The following is a 23719-nucleotide window of genomic DNA, read 5'->3' as shown; positions in this document are numbered from 1 at the left end:
TGATCAGACCACTACTCAACCAATAATAACGGATCAACCAACAGTATTTCTAGCAAATGACCAAACAACTTCTCAATTAATAATAACGGATCTACCAACAGTGCCGCTAGCAAAGGACCAAACCACTACTCAACCAATAACGCTTGATCTACCAACAGTATTTCCAGCAAATGACCAAACCACTACTCAACTAATATCAACGGATCAACCAACCTTATCTCTAGGAATTGACCAAACCACTACACAAACAATAACAATGGATCTACTAACAGTATCTATAGCAAATGACAAAACCACTACTCAACCAATAATAACTGATCAACCAACAGTATCTCTAGCAAAAAACAAAACCACTACTCAACCAATAATAACGGATCAACCAACAGTATCTCTAGCAAATGACCAAACCACTACTCAACCAATAACGATGGATCTACCAACAGTATCGCTAGCAAATGACCAGACCACTGCTCAACCAATAATAACGGATCAACCAACAGTATCTCGAGCAAATGACCAAACCACTACTCAACCAATAACGACGGAATTACCAACAGTACTTCTAGCAAAAGACCAAACCACTACTCAACCAATAATAACGAATCAACCATCAGTATCTCTAGCAAATGACCAAACCACTACTCAACCAATAACGACGGATCTACCAACAGTATCTTTAGCAAATGACCAAACCACTGCTCACCCAATAATAACGGATCAACCAACAGTATCTCTAGCAAATGACCAAACCACTGCTCAAACAATAATAACGGATCAACCAACAGTATTTCTAACAAATGACCAAACCACTACTCAACCAATACCAACGGATCTACCAACAGTATCTCTAGCAAATGACCAAAGCACTGTTCAACCAATAACAATGGATCTTGAAGCAGTACCTCTAGCAAATGACCAAACCACTACTCGACCAACTACAATGGATTTACAAACAGTATCTCGAGCAAATGACCAAACCACTACTCAACCAATAATAACGGATCTACCAACAGTCTCTCTGACAAATGACCAGACCACAAAGAATCGACAAACTCTATTTCAGACTAGTGAACAGCCGACATCTCAATTAACAACAAAGAATCAACAAACTGTATCTAAGATAAGGGAACTGTCGACATCTCGACCAACAACAACGAATCAACAAATTGTTTCTCAGATAAGTGAACAGCCGACATCTCAATCAACAACAAAGAGTCAACAAACTGTATCGATGTATAGTGAGTCGACAATTCAATCATCAACAAAGAATCGACGAACTGTATCTCAGACTAGTGAACAGCCGACATCTCAAGCAACAACAAAGAATCAACAAACTCTATCGCAGACAAGTGAACAGCCGACATTTCCATCAACGACAATGAATCAACAAACTGTATCTCAGACTAGTGAACAGCCGACATCTCAATCAACAACTAAAAATCAACAAACTGTATCTTTGAATAGTGAGTCGACACATCAATCAACGACAAAGAATCAACAAACTTTATCCTCGACTAGTGAACAACCGACATCTCAATCAATAACAAAGAATCAACAAACTGTATCTCAGACTAGTGAACAGCCGACATCTCAATCAACAACAAAGAATTATCCTAATGTATCTCCGTCTATAGAACATTACACTGACCAGTCAACAATAACGGATCTAACAATAGTTTCTCATACTGGTGAACAATCTACATCCCAATCAATAATAACAGATCAACCAAAAATATCTCAGACTAATGACCAAACCACTGACCAATCAACAACAAAGAATCAACAAACTGTATCTCAGACTGATGAACAGCCGACATCTCAATCAACAACTAAGAATCAACAAACTGTATCTTTGAATAGTGAGTCGACACCTCAATCAACGACAAAGAATCAACAAACTTTATCCTCGACTAGTGAACAACCGACATCTCAATCAATAACAAAGAATCAACAAACTGTATCTCAGACTGGTGAACAGCTGACATCTCAATCAACAACAAAGAATTATCCAAATGTATCTCCGTCTATAGAACATTACACTGACCAGTCAACAACAACGGGTCTAACAACAGTGTCTCATACTGGTGAACAATCCACAGCCCAATCAACAATAACAGATCAACCAAAAATATATCATACTAATGACCAAACCACTGACCAATCGACAACGATGACTCAAAACATTGAATCTACGACTAGGCAACAATCTACATCTCAATCAACAATTACTGACCAGAAAACAAAAGAAAAAACATCACTGTCTTATGGCAGTGATCTAACTTCTTCCCGATCTACAACAATGGATCCTTCAAGTATACTTCAAACCAGTATGCAAAATTCTTCCAGAGTACAAAGAACAGAGGAAACAACTGAATATGTTAGTCAACAGCGAGGTATTATTATTCACAAATTTATTTTCTTCTGTATATATCTACCTTTTCTAACATTTTCAAGTTAAGGTACCTCACTGTATCAAGACATTATTTTTAAGATATTACGTCACAAGATGGCAATTTCAATGTTCTATGAATATTATCATAGCCCATTGTATAAAGTGTCGGGTCTCTAAACCGCATATCACGAGTTCGAATCCGCTTTTTGTTTATATTACGTGTATTTTCTAAAATAAGCCTATTTATTGCCTGTTTGACTTACATGTATACCCTTTTGAATTAAGCTATCAATCATAAAAAGTAATTTTATATTGATTTAAGAAACTATATCAAGATGAAGTGAGCCACCTTAAATCAAATTTTAGAGTTTGTTCATCTCTAAAATAATCTACTCAGCGACGTTAATAATCATGCTACTTTTAACCTTTTAATATGCCTGTTTTAATCTCTATGATTATTGGGGATTTCGAAAAAAATTATTCTGTTGTAAAAAAAAAATTTCGAAACAATATCATCAATAAAAAAACAGTTAAAGATTTCCAAAAGTCTTTGATGGTCTTACTGTTTTAAACATGTATTCATTCGAAACATACATGTGAGTCTCAATTTCATGCATAAAAGTTATAAAAATGATTTAATTGTTTGGTTTATGGTCTTTTAGATATTCTTAAGATACTGAATAAACCAAAAAAATAATGAAAGAAATATTTCCTTCAAAAGTGCTAATTACATAAATGCAAATGTGCTATTACATAAAACAACACAGATGAGGGTGTCATATTCTGACAGCGAATAAGTACTTAACATATAAATTCAAACCATGCTTACACATATATGTATCATATCTAAATTTAAATATTTGATAGTCATGTGAACTGAATCGTTAACATCTCATCGCCTTTACTTGCAGGTTAATTCTTTTGACTTCATCTTTTGTAGAGTGTAAGTGTCCCTGTGCAAGAATGAAGAATCGGGTCATTATCAAAAACGAGGCAGAGTTACTAACGAAGATTGACAACATGAAAAAGGAACTCACCGTCAATAAATCATTGTTGTCTAGCTCCATCCGGAAGAGGACTTCCGCCGTAGATCCGCGACCGTCCGCCTCCATCGTCGGCGGTACAATAAGCGTCGTTATCATCGCAACATTCGTCGGTTTTATCGCCCTGAGTGATCTCACTCGGGTGATTAACTTCTGCTGGAAAACCATCTTAAAACGTTGGAATAATATAAAAAGAACGACACAAGAAGAAAAGGTTTAGAAGAAAAAGTGTGCGAGTAATTTTCAATGCAGATATTATTTACCTGCAGATACTTTTTCTATTATTGTTCGAAAAAATTGAGTTCTTTCGGGAAAGCTGGGTTGTCAACAAATTAACCATCAGATTTAAAAATGATGTCTTGAACTATAAACTTTTTTTTTAAAATTCCATAGACATGTATAAGATTTTTAAAATTTGAGCAATTTTCTATGTTTTTATAAAGAGATCTTCTTCAAAAAGAGATCATTATAGTCTTACAATGGCCACAGCCATCCAGCCTTCTTAAAATTGGTATAAGTGTATAGAGTTATGAGTGCATTCTTACCCTAAGGCTCTATCTTCTCTGACTTACTGAAAGGCGAGATCTGGATTGTTGCCATCTGATTTGATTTGATATTATTGTAAACTAGACGCCTGGCAACCGGACATAGGATTATGATGTATTCTGTACTTTATAATATTATATTCCAAATACACTGGAATGATTGTATGACAAAATAATTTAATTTACATCTTGTTAATATGCATCAAGGTCACGGACACTAATTGTATAATATTTACATCATCTTCTTATGAAAAAGATCATGAAAAGCTGAACTTACAAAAGTAAACAAACGCTAGTTAAATGCAGATTAGAATTGTTTTACAACAACTGTTAAAAGTATTTGTAAACTTAGATACGATATGACCGCATCAAGGAGGATATGAGTTGTTGCTAAAGGTATTAGTATTGGAGAAAACCAAAATTGATATTTTACAATGAAGAAGTTCTTTAAACGCTTCTTTTGTTTGCGATAGGTTTACAAGCTTTAATTGTACATTTACATAGACAAGCCAAGTCAAGGAGGATAGGAGTCATTGGCGCTGTTAATGTTATTTTTTGTTGTTGTCGTTTTGATTGTTGGTATTTGCTGCTATTGTTTATAGTGGATTGTTTTAGAGAAAACGAACATTATTATACTTTACATTGTTTTAAAGATTTTCTAAATGACCATGTTACGTGTTAGGACAAAAAGACTGTCAATATTGTTTAATGCCTTTTTATATCTTAAGCTAGTAGCTTAAATGCTTTTAGTATTGGCATGACATTTCATTTAAAGTTTTAATAATTGATTCTTTTTCATTAAAGCTAGCTTACGCATTGCTTAAAAATATTAACAATAAATGTGTTGGTATCAGAGAATTATCAAGATGTTTCGACATTTTGTTGAAAATAAAAAATTGACGACAAGGTATAATTTTTTTTATCGACGTATCTACCAAAGTTTGAAAATTGCTGTTTAAAAGTTTTATTTTTAATAACCAGAAAAGTAGAATTTTTCAGAAAATTTAACAAAGATCTTGTGAATTTCACCAATAATGATTTTTTGATATCCAAAAAATAAACAGCAACAGATAATTTAAACCAACCACATCACTATGCCATCAGAGGTACAGTATGTTCAAAGATTAGATCAAAATCATAAACGCTGAATGTAAATCCTCTTTACTACGGTGTGTTTTAGTCATTTTTAGTTGACAAAGTTATCATGGACCACAGCTGTAATATAACAAACTTATGTTTTTAGAAAAGTACATTGAAATACAATCTTCTCTTTGGGCTAGAGACGAAACTTTATGTTTCAACAATTTAATTAAAATCAATGTTTTTCATTTTTATCACATTAAAAACAACATCAATGTAGATTGTTATTTTTCTTGTAAAATAACATCGCATTTTAGAAAAATGAATTATTCACATTTCATCGACAGGTTCTTTCTGCAACGATTTACCATCGATTTATTGCCAGAATTTTTACAAAACGGAACGTTACATAACAAATAATTAAAGCGCCAGATTCCTTTTCTGTGTATTTAAACTGCTACGTTTTGTCTTGTTTCGCTGGACGTACATACATGTATTACACATTGTACACACGAGTTTTGTTACTCTGTGTTCATATTTACTCATATACTATCTTTATCAATTAAAAGCTATTTCTACAGTGTGAGTTTTTGATTTATGAAAGAGATGTTTTCTCTATTAAACCTATTTTCATAATTTGACCTATTTCACGAATATGGATACCTGTACAGTTACCGAGCGATAATGATTGGGTTGTCTCTCTTTTGACAATACTTCATCATAATAAACAGCATCTAATATTCAACAAGGATAACGAAAAAAGTTTAATAATTCTAAGAATGAGGAAAAACTGAACGTTGTTCCATGAGTGTTTCTCGTCAAATGGAGACCAAAAAAACAAAACAAATTGAGGTTGATGAAATAATCATCGACTCTTATTTTATAAAAACCATATTTTTGTACGAAATGAAAAAAAATTTCTTTTTCAAATATAAAACACCAGTGGATTATTGGCATTTTTCACATTTACTCACTGGTGTATCGGGACAACATCAGCATCGACTACTGGAATTTATGCAGCTGCGTTTTCCCTTGAAAACAAATTTATCTCGGAGAAATGTCTTATCTGGTCGATGATATTCATCTTATTCTAGAGAAATACCCTCAGAGACATTTTTCGGGGAAAAAATGAACGATATCTTGAGTAAACAGCACTAATGGAGATCAATGCTTTAAAATGGTGGATGGTAAGCGAAAGATTTTAAATGTGATTATTTTCTGGCCACCAACAATCATTATGTGGAAATAATCCACAAGGTTTTCCTAGAATTAAATGAAAATAATCTAAAATGAACATTTTCCATTGTTTTATAGATCTTCTTTCCAAAGAACAACATCTTCTAACGAATTTTGGTTGTCACTCGAAATTCCGTCAGCAGTTCATACTCTAAACAGTTTGAGTAAAAATGGGATGGATATTTCTTTCAACAACAAAAAAATTCACAATTTGATTTTGTACCCTTAATTTTTTTTCAAGTAATGTATCAATAGTTTATAGGAGATTTGTTTTTAATCTTTTCATTATTATATTTTTAATAAAAAGAGCATATGCTATTATCATTATCCAATGCATCAAATTCTATAATGCACCTCTTGGTATAAAAAATTGGACTTAAATTCCTCCTATTTCCAATCGCCTTTAGGTCAAACCACTCCTAAAATCAATTCTGCAGGTAACCCTTAATTTTAAAAGCATTTAGAACAATGACGAACAATTTGCACAATCACTCCCAAGAACGGAAGCTTTCAAAAACCAGGACGTTCACATATTACGCAATGCCACCGAGCGACAATCCTGGGAGAACACGTGGGTGATTCCCCTCGTTATCTACATACCTGTATACCTGTCCCCCTCTCACACCTGTACCTTTGTGACAGACTCCGTAGTCAGGCGCTGCGGGGGTCCGCCCGCTTGGGTGTTGTAGACATCAAAGGTTAAGCCGAAGTACCAGTTTATCTATGTCTGAATTCTGATTTTGTTCTTACTTATCAATGACCTTGGCCACCCGAGATTACACGAGATCACAAAACGCATATATCTACACTTTCTGTCAAGTATGAAAATGGAAATTTAAATTATTGGTCCCTGTATGAAGAAGAATACGTGTGGTTTGAGTTTTACTGCGGATTTAAGGGATACAGAAAGTTAGATAAAATTTTGTCAATGGAGCATTCTTTTGATCAACATTAACGAACACATGTTTGCTTTAATGCCGAATCGGAAGCACTTATTCATCTCATTTTGGCTTTGAGACAAGTGCTTTGCGAGGTGTTGACTGGTGTTTTTTGTTTGTTTGTTTTTGTTTAGTTTGTTCTTATTGATTGATTGCTTGTTTGTTTCTTGTTTGATTGATTGATTGAGTGTATGTTGTTTAATTTAAACTTATAAATTGAATCGAGTATTCAAAGTTTGAAGTCTATTGCACTAAAGCAGTAATAATTGTTAGAGAGAGAGAGAGAGAGAGAGAGAGAGAGAGAGAGAGAGAGAGAGAGAGAGAGAGAGAGAGAGAGAGAGAGATGGCCTGATCTTTATATAAAGAATAGTTTGTTGAGTTTGAAGTTATAGTTTGAAAACATGAATAAACATCAAGAGATATAGTTTATCATACAAAACAGGGCGACGTCATGTAAAATGTTCTTAAAGAGGTTAAAGAGATAAATGTGTGGTTATTTGATAATCTAGAATTTTCAAATCAGAAACGATGTATACAAATAAAATACCAGTGATAAATCTTATTAACCTCTGATTTATGAAGTTTTTTTATGAGTCAGAATTAAATCCATCCATCTTTCGCACGCCTTTCACAGATATGGCAGTAAATACTAACAACTACATAACCATTATACGTTTATTAGTAAACCAGTCTACACTTGGTTAACAAGACTGGAAGTTTATCATTATATAAAACTCAATTCATCGTTCAATCTAGAATAACTGATGAACACTCAAAAACTAAAGACACATAACATAACAAGAATTAAAAACAACAACGAGTTCTTAAATACTTTCTTAAAAATGATATAATGTTGGTGGAAATTTGATGCAAGACATGTCATATTATAGATAATGACGTATTGTTCAAGACTGGTTATCAGGTGAAGAGATACATATTAATGCGTCAAAGAAATACATGTACGTAGAATACTCTTCCCATTCAAATACCTTGCAAATCAATATACAGTAGTACAACACAGGCAAATGAATAAGTCATCACTAGACTATTATACAGAAATATGTATAGAAAGATGATTACATATCATACTGACATGTTTATATCTATGTACATGTACAATCAAATGAACACGTGGGACTCTCAGAAGTTTCAAATCAATCGCGTGTTACTTTTAATAGATACGGACATATCCTGAGGTTCAGGATCCCTGAATTTGTGCCAAGTTTTTATACCCTTTTTTTACGACGGAAACGCGTCACAGGAACCATTATGACGTCATGTTTTGCTCCTCCCCGCTCACTACTGCCACGACAATACCGAGAAGTTTTCCCCAGGAGGACAGCATTAAGGGGGTGCATTCCTCCTCCAGAACCTCTTTCATCCACGCCGGAACTACGTCAGAAAGCAGCTGAATAAAAGAAAAAAAATGGTGTTTATTCAAAAATATGTTATATCAAATAGAAACCTTTTCTGGTTTTTGACAGACCAATTAATGTAATAAGTTAAAACATCATATGACTTTACCGGGTAGTAGTAAACACAAATTTAACAACATGTCAATCTTGATGCACTAGATGCAAAAGATACAAAATGAGTCAAATTTAGACGCGAGTTTGCAAATCAAATTCCAAATAGCCAGCATGTATATATCCAAGCAAAATACATCATTTGAGTCATGTGATAACAAACAATAAGTACAAAATTTTCCCAAAAGCTTTATTAATTATTTCGTATTAAGGAAATGTACACAAAAAAAGACATATCCACCTGAGTCTCAATGGTTCACAATGTCATCACCTATTAATTTTAGCAAATAAGCAGTCTTAATGAAGTAACATTATTCGACCAAATGACCATAAAATTGCTAAAATGAGTTGCAACCTTGTTTACAGAATCTTCCTTGTTAATTTAACCAAACTAAATCAACTAATTTAAAAGTAAAGAATAAGAACAACGAGGAACCAAAAATGTTAAAGCAAGATGTTTTCCTTAAGCATTTGAATTTATAAAGTAAAATATGCCTAATAGTGTTGAATTAACCGGGTGGCAGTTAATACAAAAATTACATGACACTACCTTAAAGTATTCCGAGCCCACTCCACGTCCAATATGGCTGACCGCTGTTTTCTTGACGAGCTCCACTAGAAGATCGGTATCGTGTAAGTTATCAATGTACGAGGCCAAGGCGTACATGACGGACATCGCATGCGCTGGAAGTTTCGGATGCTTAGAAATTTCCTCTAGTGTTCTACCCTTGAACAGTGGGAATTTCTCTATTGTTGCTGGATGAAGTGAATACAAACTGTAAAAATATTGATTGTCGTCAAATATTTGATGAGTGCAATTGCATTCAGTTTTGTATACTACAGTAACTGTGGACTCTAGATCTGAACCTACTTCATAAAGAGTTTGACGCCGTTCTCCTTCCGGTGCTCTCTGCGATAGAGCATGCTCCAGCTGTCTTCGACTGCAATCATTTCCTCTTCCGTTAACCCAGTAACCGGGTCTTTCGTGTTGTTGTTTTCTGTCATTTTCTCTATCTGTGAAAAAATTGTAAACTTATATATAATCTTTTCACAATAAAGTTGGAAAATCAAATCCAGATATTTTTCTCTCTTTCTCTCCTCAAAATTGTCTCTCTCACCGCTTGCAATAATGAGAATCTATCAATAAATATTAATACTCAAATCATTTGTTGATTTGATTTGAACATACATTTTATTAGTATGATGTAGCATAAGAATATATATTTAGGTGGGGAAAAGAGCAAAAAACGGTTTGTGGAAAAAAGAATTTATAAACACCCCAAAATTATCAAAAACTTAAATAGTACAGTTGCAGCTTAAGCATACTAATGCATTTGTTTACCGGTCCTGTACATTACTTAAAAAACGGGAATTTTACAACGTGTCTGATTATTAAAAACTGGTGTGTCGAAATCCTTACTGTTCAAAGACATGCATATGTCTGTGTAGGTAACGCAGCATTTACTAGAACAGAACTGTATTATGGACTTATTTTGACAAACGTTAATACGCGTAACGCGTAGCTATCTTCTAATCTTAATCTCATTCAATGACCTATTTTCTTTTATATCCAACAAGTAGGATTTTTATATCAAAAAAAAACCCAGAAATTGGTGAAATTATTCCGGGTTTTTTTCAGTGTTGCCTATTTCGTAGAAACGTTTTACAAAAGATCGTTATTTTATAAAGAACCTGTTCTTACCGATAACCTTACGGAAGATAAAAATCCTATAGCTGTTGTAATAGGTAAGCTGGCCTCTTGGGGAGAGATGTAACAAGGACTAAATGGATAACAGTTATATCTGCGGGGACACGGATAACTGAACTCACGTGACCCAGGTCACGTTTACGGTTTTCTGAGGGTAATTAAGGAGGCAATTCGTCGGAGGTTGGTACGTAACCCTATCCGGCTCGTTTTGAATTTACTCTGAAACAGTACGACCAATGATATTATAATAAGGGCCGTTTTAAACACTTAGTTTTAACTGCTGAGGCTTTTAGAATATACTACATACATAGACTACCTTAGGAATGGACGATCATAAGTATAACTTTCGCTGATTTCCTGTGATTAAGTTCTGACCTACCTTTTGTTCGCTACTCATGTTGGCATTCATTCTGATTCACACTCATCTCTTGCGCTCTTTTTATAATGCCACACATAATTATAATTAAAATAAAACTGATTTTCCACTAGATGCAATACCAAGAACATATGCATCATAATACCATTTATAATAGCCAGGGTGACAATTTAGAACGAACTTAGAACGTGCATTGTAAATTAAAAACAGCCTAATAATATCTCGAATGTCAAAATTCCATTTAATTTTTAATTCACCTAAGAGACTTTATATAAACATAAAGCACATACACAGACACATGTAGCAGATGAAAGGGACCAACAATTGTCAAGTATGTAAAGAAAATTGTAAACGAAAGGTCAAGAAAAGCCATATTCGGAAGTAAATCTATGAAAAATATTTTAACATTTCGTAATGTTATCGCTAAACTCGATAATATATGGAATTTTACAGAAACTCTTAAAGAAGGAAAACTTTCCTGGCGTGTGAAAAATGTGTTCAATCCATGAAATAAATTAGAATGTACACCTGTTAAATTTCTCTCAAAATCATTTCATTTTTCGGTTCTAAACGGTAGACGATGTTATGTAATTTTTAAATATCTCTATGTTATTCCCTAGATAATTTTTGCGATCATATATTATTGAAAATTCCGGAATCAATTGATGCATGTAGGCGAGAGTAGTCAACAAGACTGTCCATTCTTTTGAACCTTTTTTTTTGGTGAGTTTTTCTTTTTCTGTTTTTTATTTGTCATGTTTTTTTTTCAATGACATTTTCCTTATTTGAAAATATTTCACTTGAAAATTATTTTTAAATACCTTGTTCTAGTTTTTGAATTTTAAAGAGTGATTTTTTTCCCGGAAAACATCAGCTCTTTTCAGAAAACCTTATCAATTCTTGACATAATATCGGTATTTTTTCTATTTTTTTTTTTGCAATAGAATAAATGCACATTGTTTTTATACGATTCAATAGTAATATTTAAATTTGCCATTAAATATATGCACAATAGAGCGTAAAATATTCTCTACTGGTAATTTTATCGTTAAGTTTGATGTTCATGGTTTATAAAAAAGGCTTTTCTTACTATTAGACCTACCGTCTTGTTGACAAGGTAAAACTAATCTCGTGTCCCTGTTTCTGCCAGATGAAAATATAAACTAATGCTGCATTTCTTTCTTACCTTTGTTTATTTCCATTTTTATTCCCTTTTTAATATCTAGATTCACAGATGCCGTGCAATTCATTTCCGATGATTGATGATAGCATTGGAATGATAAAGCACGGCAAGCGTCTCTCTCTCTCTCTCTCTCTCTCTCTCTCTCTCTCTCTCTTTCATATCATAATTTGATATGATGTTTTTTTCGCTTGATATACATGTACACTATAGAATATGCAAGTTTTTAACAGCATAAATCAATTGCATCTTTGCAGTAAAAATTTAAATGCGTTGATTCATAAATACCTTTACTTTTTTCCTTTCGCTTTTTATAAGAGGATATTCATAAGGTTAACTGAATATAAAGTTCTTATCAACTTTACAAGTGTAGGGCTATCGATCTCAATTTTAAAGAAATCATTTCATTAATGCTTGTTTAATTGATGACAACTTTACACTGAGGGAGAGAGAAAGATGTGGTCGAGGCACTTTTGTAAAAAAAAAAATAATACTGTTAGAGTACAAAGTACATAAAATGCGACCTACATATATTAATGCATGTCGTGAATTCCAGAACACTTATTTCTTGTGTGATAAAATATTTATTCAGCTCATATTCTTTTGTGATTAATTATTTCGAAGTGTTTGGAGGGGTGAAGGGTCGATACAATACGATACCATTCCCCACACGACAACCCCCCCCCCCCCCCACCCCCCGAATGTTACACACGTGTTTACCCCCTTCGTATGACCTCTCTACGTGTCGTTCAATACGTAGACCTTTGTTATTCTGATCAAAGAGAACAGATCCCATGCACACTTGTGCAATAGGCCATACATTGCACAGTTGTAATAAATGTTCTATTTAGACCTCGTATTGAAGCATTTCAAGGACATGGATTCCTTGTGAAGGCATACATGTCTGTAATCATGTTAAAGACGAAAAGTGTATACAGACATTTAAAATGTACGCTATTTATTCCGCCAAACGGTTATAGATTTAGGATTCAGATTTTTCATTCCGGAGGTTTTAGGTGTTTTATATGCCACGGTCGTGTGCGTTTATTTATTGTCAACATCTTAATTAAATCTTCAGTTGGTTAATGGGTTGATGGCATGGACAGTAAATTTTCACTGCATTGACCTCATTTTACCTGAATGACCATTCAAATCTGACCACACAGGTGAACTGGTCCTTACAACGAGCCGTCTGTTACTTCAATCTGAAAGCCCTGACATAGAAATACATTGAAATGAATCACTTGTCGAAAAGAATTCTCTTTGTGTCACACTGAAAAATAATGAAGCTCTTGATAATCTCTCCCACGGCTAAACCTTGTCATAATGTATAAAAGCAAACATGTTTGAGTATGCGTTCGAAATGGGAACTTTTGATAAATTGAATATTTGTATGAAATTGTAATTGAAAACTATTTCTGACAATTGAATGCTTGCCCGGCAACCTAGCTACGAATAGAAAGAGTATATACATACTGCAAGGTGAAAATAAAACAGACTTCATACCCGTTTATATATATTTAGTATAGGAAAACTCCAACACATGTCTATGTAAGCATATTTAGGCTAATATTAGGAATAATAAACTAGTACATTGTAAATCTAAAGACAATAAACGTCCTCCCCGACCAACCAAATGACACCAGTGACCTCAAAAACATGTGTATTTGTTGGGCAAAATGTTCCATGGTTCAAATCCCAAAATTCACCTATTCTATTTTTGTTTTATAGTTTTCGTTAGTTATACAATTCTATAACCAGAAGAAGATGATCTTTTTCTTAGTTCGATTTAAATTGTACGCTATGATAGATACAGGTACTTGTACAGAAAATCTCTAAAACGGAAATACAAAAACTTGGGAACAGGTTTAAGCGGTCCGTTTTAAGACGCATCATCGAACTGAATATCATTACTTTGTTTCGTTATGTTTTGTTATGCTATGCTATACTACAGGGTATATACCTGAACCAAATATGCATGTAGACTCGAACATAACTAATTATTGTGTTTTAAAGCATTTCAGTGTATAAATATATCATAATATATATAAGAATATATTCTTCTAATGGGTCATTTACCGGAATAAAGGTTAGAAAACTGTATGGTTGTAAAAGAGTTCAGCGCTTCTCCGATTGTTCACGTAATAAACAAAGCCTCATTCGTCCATAATACATATAGTACATACATCTGTACAAAAAGCAGTCACTGCGCCATTAAAAGACCAACAAGAGATGCCGACAAATCGCTCAAGTATAGCCGTGTGCAGAATTCTGGGTGTTGTTTGTTGACTAGATAAAAAATTTAACAGGATGATTAAAAATTTAACAGTCTTCATGGTATCATCTTTGGGATCGTCGAGTCAATAATTAAAGTGCGCAATAGGTGCGGTAAACAGGTATTGAATATGAACAAGCGATTTTAGAAAAAGAAAAAGACGTTTGCCCTATCGATATCAACAAAGTCACATCCTTACTGAAAAAAAAAATCTGCGCCAAGGATAACGAATTGAATACTGATTGTTGATTTTTATATAATTTTTTTTAAAACTTTGCTCAGGTGAATGCCAGCATATAAAATTTCACTTTAAACGAAAAAAGAACCATTTTAAGAGGAGCTTGGATAGTTGTGTCAAACAGCAACGTGACGTAGGCCTGTCTATTTCATTGCTAGCCACTCAGCCATGGCTCTTTGAAATCAACAAGATTTGTCTGGCTTTTGAGCTAAGACTACGCAAACGGTGCATATTTGAAACCGCGTCATTTTTGACTTGTTTTGACGCAAAAAATAGGTAGCGACGCCCTACTGAAAGTCCAAGGTCTAAAATGGCTCTATTTCATATCCCTTTTTTAACACAAGCAAAACATCGACACTGAGTGGATCATTTAAAACATACTAAGAATCTTTGCAACGTCGACCGGGAGCATTATCCCAGCACCTCCCAAACAGGAAGACCTCAACAGACCGGAATCGTCTGTATTCTTTAGATATTCTTTGAAATTAAGATAAATAGTTTATTGACACATGCTTTTATCCAATTTGCGTTGTATATCTATAATACCAGTAGATGTTGGTAGAACTTCTTTCCTGTAATTCAGTGTATGACGCTTCTTTTTCCAATTAAGTTAGGCCGAGAACAAACAAGACGAAAACAAATTATACCGTTTCTAGCATCTTAGGACTGCATAAAGATTACCTGGAATCGTCAGATTGTTAACAAATTAAAAAAGGTACAGACATCTGACATGGTGAAGAATGATATGAAGAAATGCTTGTGCCAATGAGTGTCGTATACAGTGTTTGTCAACACGGCCTATCAAAAGACCTCATCGCACCAAACGTCATTCGCTGACCATCTGAATCTCATAACAACAAGCCAGCGAATCTCATTAGTGCTGATACTAGGGTATTAATCAACCGAGACACACAAATAAATGTCCAACAGGTGCCCGAGGTCTCATCCAAGCAGGTGCCCGAAATTTCTTCTGGTCAAGTACATGTATTTCATAAACATGTACTGCTGTTTTTGTTGTCGACATACAGGTCACCATAGACATCCCCCCTCCAAAAAAATGTAACCTAAATAGCTGTCCCTTATAAGGTAACAAAAATGCTCCTCAATTAAAATTAAGCAAAAAATGTCTAACTGACTAAAACCAGTTATGCAGTGTAAGGTGTAACGATGTTTAAAAAATACCTTGGTATAATGCATGTACCATGGTAAAATGAATTTTCAAATTTAGTCTAAAATACTTGTATTTATGATAGTGCAAATGATGGCAGGTTGTGTTCGACAGATTTTCTATAAAATATTGATGGCACTGTTTGAGATATACAACACGGCATGGAAATGGTGAAAGTCCATCTTTTGTGTCTTATTAGCAATGTGTACTTGCTTAGATAAAGTAGAAATACTCCTCGATAAAACGAAGAGATAAAAAGGTTATAGCGTGAAATGGACTCTGTCCAATTAGGCCTTATCAAGGTTATATTGTTATCAGAACCAAACCGCGTTAACTAAGTCAAGCCAACCATTTATCCTTGGAGTGCTCAGGTCATGTCTAATCACTATCAATTTTGTACGAACATTTTTTTTTTTAAATGCAGTTTTCTTTTCTAATATTCATTTGTCCCCGGCCCTAGAAAAAATGTTATCCTTGTTGTTAATGGACCATGAACAACCGTTAATGGCAAATGAATTTGCTGACAAAAATTAGTTTAACGACTGGAAGTTCCTAGTATATCATGAAGACACTCCTGTCCTTCTCTTGGCTTCACTTGTAACTACTTAATCATTGGGCTTTTAGGCGTTGATATGATTTAGTTTTCCTTTACTCATAGAGTCTGTGTTAACAGACAAGCTTGTTTCAACAATTTTATCTGCTCAATTAACATATAATAAATCATATCTCATCTCAAGATCCTTGTTCGTGACTTTAAGGGATTTCCGAAAGACAGAAACGGATAAAATTGACTTTAAGAACCCCATATACATGTACCAATCACAACTTCTCGGGCCTTTCCGGCAGAGCTCGGAAAAACACCTCAAATGTATTACATAGGCGTCCATGACACCCCCTCATTTTTTTAAATAAAACTTTATATGAATACACCATATTTCACTGTATAGCTGTTGAGATGTCATCATTAAAGTCAACGACATACTCTAAAACATACCACACAAGCGACATACGATGCTGTCTAGCGGATGCTAATTTTAATGGGAAGAGACTCCATTTTGTGTAAAATTCTATAGTCTGTCCCAAGTTATTGCTTCCATTCCTTTCTGATGATTTTTAATTAAAATACACATACCTGTGAAAGAAATGCTGTTGAAATCGATAAAAGGGAAAATATCCAAGATATCTTCATTGACAGATTATCATTTTTCCCTCATAAAAGTTCACAGGAACGAAAACAAAATTTCTTACGGAGATTTATAATGGGAAATGTTTACATCTTTTCTCCATTCGGAAGTACTCGGGACACCTCGCACAATTTTTCAACGTTATCATCCGGGCTTATTAATGGCTGATGCAATGCAAAATCTCCGTAGACTTTCTAATTTGGGATGTGTTTTGAAACCTGAAGCGGTAGAGGGGTGTTTCAAAAAAGATACTCTGGAATCATTAAATTTCGTGGGAGCCAATTTTCGTGGATTGCTTAAATTCTACAGGTTCGTGGGGACGTAATTTCGTGTATTCCTTTATAACTACAACAAGAAATATGACTTTATGTCTCTAATTTATTAATTCGTGGAGGATGTTAATTCGTGGTTGAGAGGTGCACACGAATTCCACGAAAATTGAGCCACCACGAAATTTAATGATTCCACAGTAATCTGGACATTTTTCATATCAGTGGATTAACGTAATTTGAACTCATTTGTGATTACCAAAATATCAAGCGAAAAGTGGTGAAAACAAAAAACTTGGGACAGAGTATAACATCCGGTAATGTTAACACATTCGAGGTATTTTCCCAAGCTCTGTCGGAAAGGCCCGAAAAGTTGCTATGGCGAAATCCACATTTTTATACTATTCAATCTACACGTAGCTGTCGGAGTCTTGCTGATGTTTACTGTGTGCACATTACATAGAAAACTGTGTCTATCATTTCTAACCATGAATTGCAACGCCAACTCCATATGCACAAAAATTTAACTTAGGATAGACTAGTAGAAGATCACTACATATATTAGTATATAGACGATACAAAACTATAACTAAAAGAGTAGAGAAAGTTCTACAAATTTAATCCGTTCAAAAGATAGTTGCTTATTATAACAAAATGTTTTTAATTCGTTGGGGTCAAAGACACATGTACCATACAATTGCTTTTACTGACTGTCCCTATAAAAAACAATTATCAAGTCTTGACTCGAAAACAACTGCAAATGCAGAGATAACAATCTACTATAGCAACGTTTTTACTCCTACTTTGCTTTTAGAGACGTCTTTATTAAAAACCAAAGATATAAATGACGGCGAAGAGAGAAAAGTTAAGAGTTTGCCGGGCAACCGTGACATAATGATGGTAAAAAGCAGTCGTAACGGAAACACGACAATCGTCCTGTCTCCGATTGTCGCAAAATCCGTGGGTTTCAGACTGAATATCCCAAAGTAAGAACTTAATCTATCTGAACGTCTTTCAAGAACCAATGATAATACTGAAGCTTTTCTTTAAAATGTTAATAGGGCGGGGTATATGGGGGTACAGAATGTTTTGGAAAGCATGATCAACAATTCATCAATTTGATTTATCTTTGTAACCAGTCGATCGGCGGTAAGGAAAGTTTATTCTATGTAATGTACGGTAACTATGACAATTAATCTGTTCTATCATACATCGAAAAGCATAGACGAGTGAACAGGCTGACAAAACATCACCAATCGAGATCTTCAATGTACAAGCCAACTCGAATATGTAAAATAAAGTTAAAGCAAAAAACCGTTAATTCCACGTGGCGATTTCAAATTTCATTGCTAGAAATAATTTTTATCACAATATGCTTCATACCTACTAATATGTTTATTTGCCAAAACTGCGTGCAACTTAAAAAATCCAAAAATTATTATATTTGTCATCTCGTTTCAAATACAAGTTTATCTAGAGAGAAAAACTTGTCGGTCAGATATTCATTTTGAACAATAAATTTCCAAAAAGTCTCATGTACACGTAATTCTACTGGTTGTTCTTCTTTCGGCTCAGACGAGCTATAATGATGATAAAATTATGATAAAATGATATAGTTAAGAACTATGAATGATAAACATGAACAACCTATGAGAATTATGATTAAAGGGAAATAACATGTTAAGAACATGTATTATAAGGGTTTTTATGCATTATTCGTTTTAGAAATGGCTAGAATCTAGTTTGATGGCAGATGGGATACGGGAACTCCAATTCACGGTCAAAAGGAAATGGATTTATACTAAATTAGAACCATTTTGACAAGGCCTTGGACTTTAAGGAGGATGTAACTATCTATTTCTTGTGTCAAAAAAAGTTTAAAATGATGCTGGTTTCAAGCGAAATAAACATTGATTGCATGGTCTTTTTTACTAGACAAATTGTGTAGCTTTCAAAGAGCCATGACTGAATGGCCAGCAATGAAATAGACAAGCCTACGTCACAATGTTTGACACAACTACCCAAAGTCCAAGCTCTTGTTAAAATGGTTCTACATCAAACTTTCACAGATGTTAGAGAAAATAGAGAAAATGGCTGAAATAGTTTTCTAATGATAAGGTGATATTCTTTCACTCATCAAAACCTGCAATCATTCAACCTCTGTCCTCAGGTATAGTACGATAAAAAAAAAAGGTAGGCCTTTATGACAATGAATGGGATTTGTATGTTCTAGAAGGATGATTTTTATAGAGGATTTTAAATGACAAATTGGAGTATGTATTAAGGATGTCTAGAGTTCATTGAAGAACAATTCACAAAAAATCTAGTTACGATCGGTACAAATGCAAATTATAAATAATGTTCATCATTAATCCTCGAAGTAAAATATAACTGGAAGTTTTGAGGGTTACGGAGTTAGTTTTCCACTACATTAATTCTGTCTCCATACAAGCAACAGACCTTAGTGATGTTTACACAGAGATCAACTTTTGTTATGAAAATTTGTAATTCAAAATTGTTAGAATTTTGAAAGGTTGCGTATGTCAATCCATGTATGCAATTCATCCCGCCTAGGCGAAATGCCATAGAATACCCCAAAAGGCCATTCTCACCATTTCTCATATCTATGATGCAAAGGATCCCAGAGTTTCAAAATTCAATGTCGGTAAAAATGAGAAGATCTTAGTATCTCAAAAAGCTTTACATTTCGAATTATAATTGATTAGAATGAACTGTCCTCTTGCAAACTAGAGTGCATGAGCTGATGATGCTAATATGAAGCGAAATAGTGGAAGTCGTGACCGCAAAATGTACTGTGATTTTTTTTTCAATACTCGTTGCATATCAATTTTTGTGGTTTACGCGCTTGAAATAATTTATTGAATGGGACATTTTCCCTGAATTTACGTCACCTTAGAAACTTAAAAATAGCTAGAATTGAAGTTGTCACATTCCATGGATAGATAGGGAATATTTAGAGGGCTAATGTCCATCAATGTTTACCAGAGAAAAGTGACAAAAGGTTGAATTCTCTGCAAGGGATATATAAGTGAACATTGTCTATATCGGAGAAATTCCTAAAATAGTTGACCTTGTTCTTGTCTATGACAGGCAATTCACCTAAACAAAAGGTCAAATTTCTGCTTGCGTTCTATTAAATGGTATATATTGAAATAATGACCTGTGAGGGTGAAAGTGAAATATCACCCCAACCTTTATACCTATATAATGACAAAATTGTAGGAAACCGTAATCAAGTGGCAGCAGATTTCAGACAGTGGGGTCTGCAGCTGGTCTTGTGGCTGCCGTCTGTCAACAGGATTTTTCCCGTAGATTTATTGTTACACTTCTGCGACTAGTATCAGAAAGAGCGAACAAGTGATGACTCGGACTTAATCGCTGTTCTATAGAATTCACAAATCGCATTGTAGACGAAGGTTTTCGACACTCAATCAGGGTCGTTAACCTTTTTTCTGTCTTTTAATGGACGACCGATGTACAGGCGCCATCAGATCATTTACAAGTATGTTTTTATAAAAGCTTCGTATATTTAAAGGTAAGAAGGGTAAAATATATTGAGTAAAATATGAATAGATTCGAATAGATCCATGATTAAGACGAACGGTTTCAAAACTGCAAGCCTTTCTCTTAAACCTTTCGTCTTTTGATAGAATAACAGTCGGGTATACATATCGCAGTAGATTAGTTGCATTGGTATCATTTGGACAACGAACGACCGGGAAATCATTAAAATGGGCGATAGTCGGAAGTAATTTGAATTTCTGACACTGAGCCACTTAACAAATGTTTAGCATCCAGGTGACAGTTTATAGTGCCCTCTCAACACACGCTACCCCGCTGCGATCTTCAGCGAGTACACCTGTACATATCTGTACACACGATCGTCGTACAATTAACGTACATATTTCATTCGCATCGGGAACGGACCGCAAGGAATCCCCCCTCCCTTTTCATTAATTAGTCAGCATTGCAGCATTGGTACCTACATGTATATAAATGATATATAAAACAGCGACATGTCACCGGCACCCCCCGTGGAGAAACAATGCACGGTAGTGGAATTTTTTCCCAGGAATATTTCGACACATGGTATTTACACTTGATCGTGTTTGGTTCCTGGACAAACCTGCTCTGTTGAAATGTTTGTTTATCTGCAAGGATTCAGATACCGAATCTTTTGAGGTCTAACAAACGGCCTTTGGAATGCTTATATATCAACCTCTACTGTACACAAACACACCGACTCTTTTACCAATCTTTCTACAGACCACTGTATACTTAAATAAAATACGATACTTTAACTTTAGGGCCTGGAGTCCTCTCGTCGTAATTCAATGCATTTAAACGAGAGTTCCAGATATTTTTCTGCATTCCGAAGCAAACATGACATTCATGCAAATAACACTCCCCCGTTATCAAAATATTGTCTTACGTAATCACACCTTTGAGGAAGATCACATTTTTCAATAGGTTGAAATCCCAGACAGATTGAAGAAATTAACAAATACATTTTAAAATATTGCCCGATGCATATACAGTATATATGTATGTGGAGACATATATATCTGAGTGGTGCATATACCACCCACAGTACTAATATGAGAGAGAGAGAGAGAGAGAGAGAGAGAGAGAGAGAGAGAGAGATAGATTCTTTAACTCCTTAATCAACACAGGTAGATCTTTAATTCTTGGACATAAAAAGAGGCATTACAACGCAACAGGAACAAATGGCGATGACAACGCAGGCCAAACGCAAACTTCAATCGATCTCTTTGTACACCATGTAAAACACAGTGCATATGTCGAAATAAAGGTCATAAATCATACCATGTCACCACAACTCTCAGATCACTTGATAAAGATGTCCAAACTCGCTCTAAATTAATCAGTTGATTAATTGTCTTCATTAGGATTTTCTTACAATGCTACTGCACACTAAATTTGAATTTATTATGCACATATTTCTTATCATAATTATGCCTGTAAAAAATACGCCATCAATTTCATTCGTTAATGCTAATTTCACCTACTACCAGAATACCACTTCTTAAAAGAGACAAAACAAACATAGCCTACTGCATCTAAAATAATTTTGAAATGTCATTGATATTAAATTCAGAACTTTTGTTTTCGTCGGACTTTTAAACCTATGTGATAAAATTCAACACCTACCTGTGTTTCACTGTACGTGCATACACCGACAGATCTCAGGTGTACTGGGTAGACCAATTTAGGTAAATAAAAAATCCCAGGTAAAAGCTTCGGACGTCCCGGGGCCCTGTTAGCTCCGCTAAGACCGTACAGCCGTGGGAATGTGGTTTTCTCCTCTTTCTTTTTAGTTCTTCTCGGAAGAAGACGAGAGTTCAACCAATATTACCCACTAGAGAATCGTGCACTCGGGACGTTTATATATCAAAGTCAATTGACCTACATTGAAATAACTGATTATTAGTAAATTATGTTGTCTATGTAGTGTCTGGATTGCCTGGCTGTCAATCATCCGGGAATTGTGTGCGGTCACCGTGCATGGTTCTGTTATTTATAATTTACTACGGCGGAGAGAGAGATATGACGTAGGAGGTAGCTGGAGTTATTTATGCTTAATGATAACAAAAGGTAACAACCTAGTGTGATCCTGTACAATAAAATCTTCTATCCGACAGCACAGCTGATTGCAGAATGCTGTCATTTTACGGCGATCGGGAGTTAAGCTGGAGTAAATATTTATAATAGCATAAAGCTTTCAAAAGTTCTCTCGTCATTGAGAGTTTATTTAATGATAGAAAGGTTTGAGCGGCTACATAAACACTTGATAGCGCCCCTGCACTGATACTGTGCTCTGCTCTATTAGACGTTTAGCTACAGATTGCCGGAGAGGCCTCAGATGTTTATACACTGTAGCGGTCAACAACGGTCAAACTTGAAGAGAGCGATGACGGAGCAAAACTCTGGCCACTGAGCCACCCCCCCCCCCCCCCCAAACTCGATCTACACCCCCAAAACATAATCAAACTGGCAAAAACTGAAGAGAAAAAAATTACAGGGAAAAGCATTCTTTTTTACAAAACAAACTGCTTTTTAAGGAATTCAGTTTCTCTCAAAGTAAAATCTATTTTTATGGCATCGTCACCTAAACTCGGGGAGAATTTATCTGTCCTTGAAAATGACTGGTCAATTAAGAAGACTTTCATTCTGATTAAAGTAGCTCGTTCATCAAATTAACCTGTCACTTCTCTCGTTACATGTCGTTTAGGGAATGTTTGTTTAATGAACCATCTGGTGACAAGATAAAAACATGCATTAGATGACGCCATTACTTCTCGGTGGCAAGAAGTGCTTCCTTGATTTTAAAATTGACTGGTTAACTCGGTAAATGATGTCACTTAATTAGTGAGCACCATTACATATTCCAGGTTAAGCTTCATGCCTTTGTTTGATATGTGTCTGGTCGTGTTTAATTTTCAGACAAGACAAATAAAAAATGCAGTATTTTGAGTCTGATGATTTTCACACAGCTGTATAACTATGATAAAATTCATT

General features: G+C 34.7%; 1 protein-coding gene across 4 annotated transcripts; it reads right to left on the bottom strand.

The window, feature by feature from the left end:
• Nucleotides 1-8484: 8484 nt before the first annotated feature.
• Nucleotides 8485-22701, bottom strand: Globin (globin-2B). Of its 4 annotated transcripts, none has more exons than XM_011451573.4 (4): nt 22352-22701; nt 9632-9774; nt 9311-9536; nt 8485-8642 (listed from the first exon to the last, which is right to left on the bottom strand). In XM_011451573.4, the coding sequence occupies exons 2-4, from the start codon at nt 9763-9765 to the stop codon at nt 8502-8504; spliced, it is 501 nt and encodes a 166-aa protein (XP_011449875.2). In that variant the 5' UTR covers nt 9766-9774; nt 22352-22701; the 3' UTR covers nt 8485-8501. The 4 variants fall into 4 exon arrangements, with proteins under 4 accessions (XP_011449875.2, XP_011449874.2, XP_034307422.2 ...); XM_011451572.4 differs by lacking the exon at nt 22352-22701 and adding an exon at nt 13161-13187; XM_034451531.2 differs by lacking the exon at nt 22352-22701 and adding an exon at nt 10848-10892.
• Between the last annotated feature and the right edge of the window lie 1018 nt (nt 22702-23719).

This window comes from Magallana gigas, chromosome 4, assembly GCF_963853765.1.
Source record: "Magallana gigas chromosome 4, xbMagGiga1.1, whole genome shotgun sequence".
NCBI classification, from domain to species: domain Eukaryota; kingdom Metazoa; phylum Mollusca; class Bivalvia; order Ostreida; family Ostreidae; genus Magallana; species Magallana gigas.
The sequence above is the reverse complement of the archived record's forward strand: the minus strand, read 5'-3'. Positions and strand labels throughout refer to the sequence as shown.

Bases quoted from the DNA above. Each gene is read 5' to 3' on its own strand.
- Globin (XM_034451531.2), bottom strand. From the start codon at position 10,877: ATGAATGCCAACATGAGTAGCGAACAAAAG. The intron at 9,775-10,847 runs GTAGGTCAGAAC...ATTTTTTCACAG, and splicing joins ACATGAGTAGCGAACAAAAG to ATAGAGAAAATGACAGAAAA. The intron at 8,643-9,310 runs GTAGTGTCATGT...TCTTTTATTCAG, and splicing joins TGGGCTCGGAATACTTTAAG to CTGCTTTCTGACGTAGTTCC.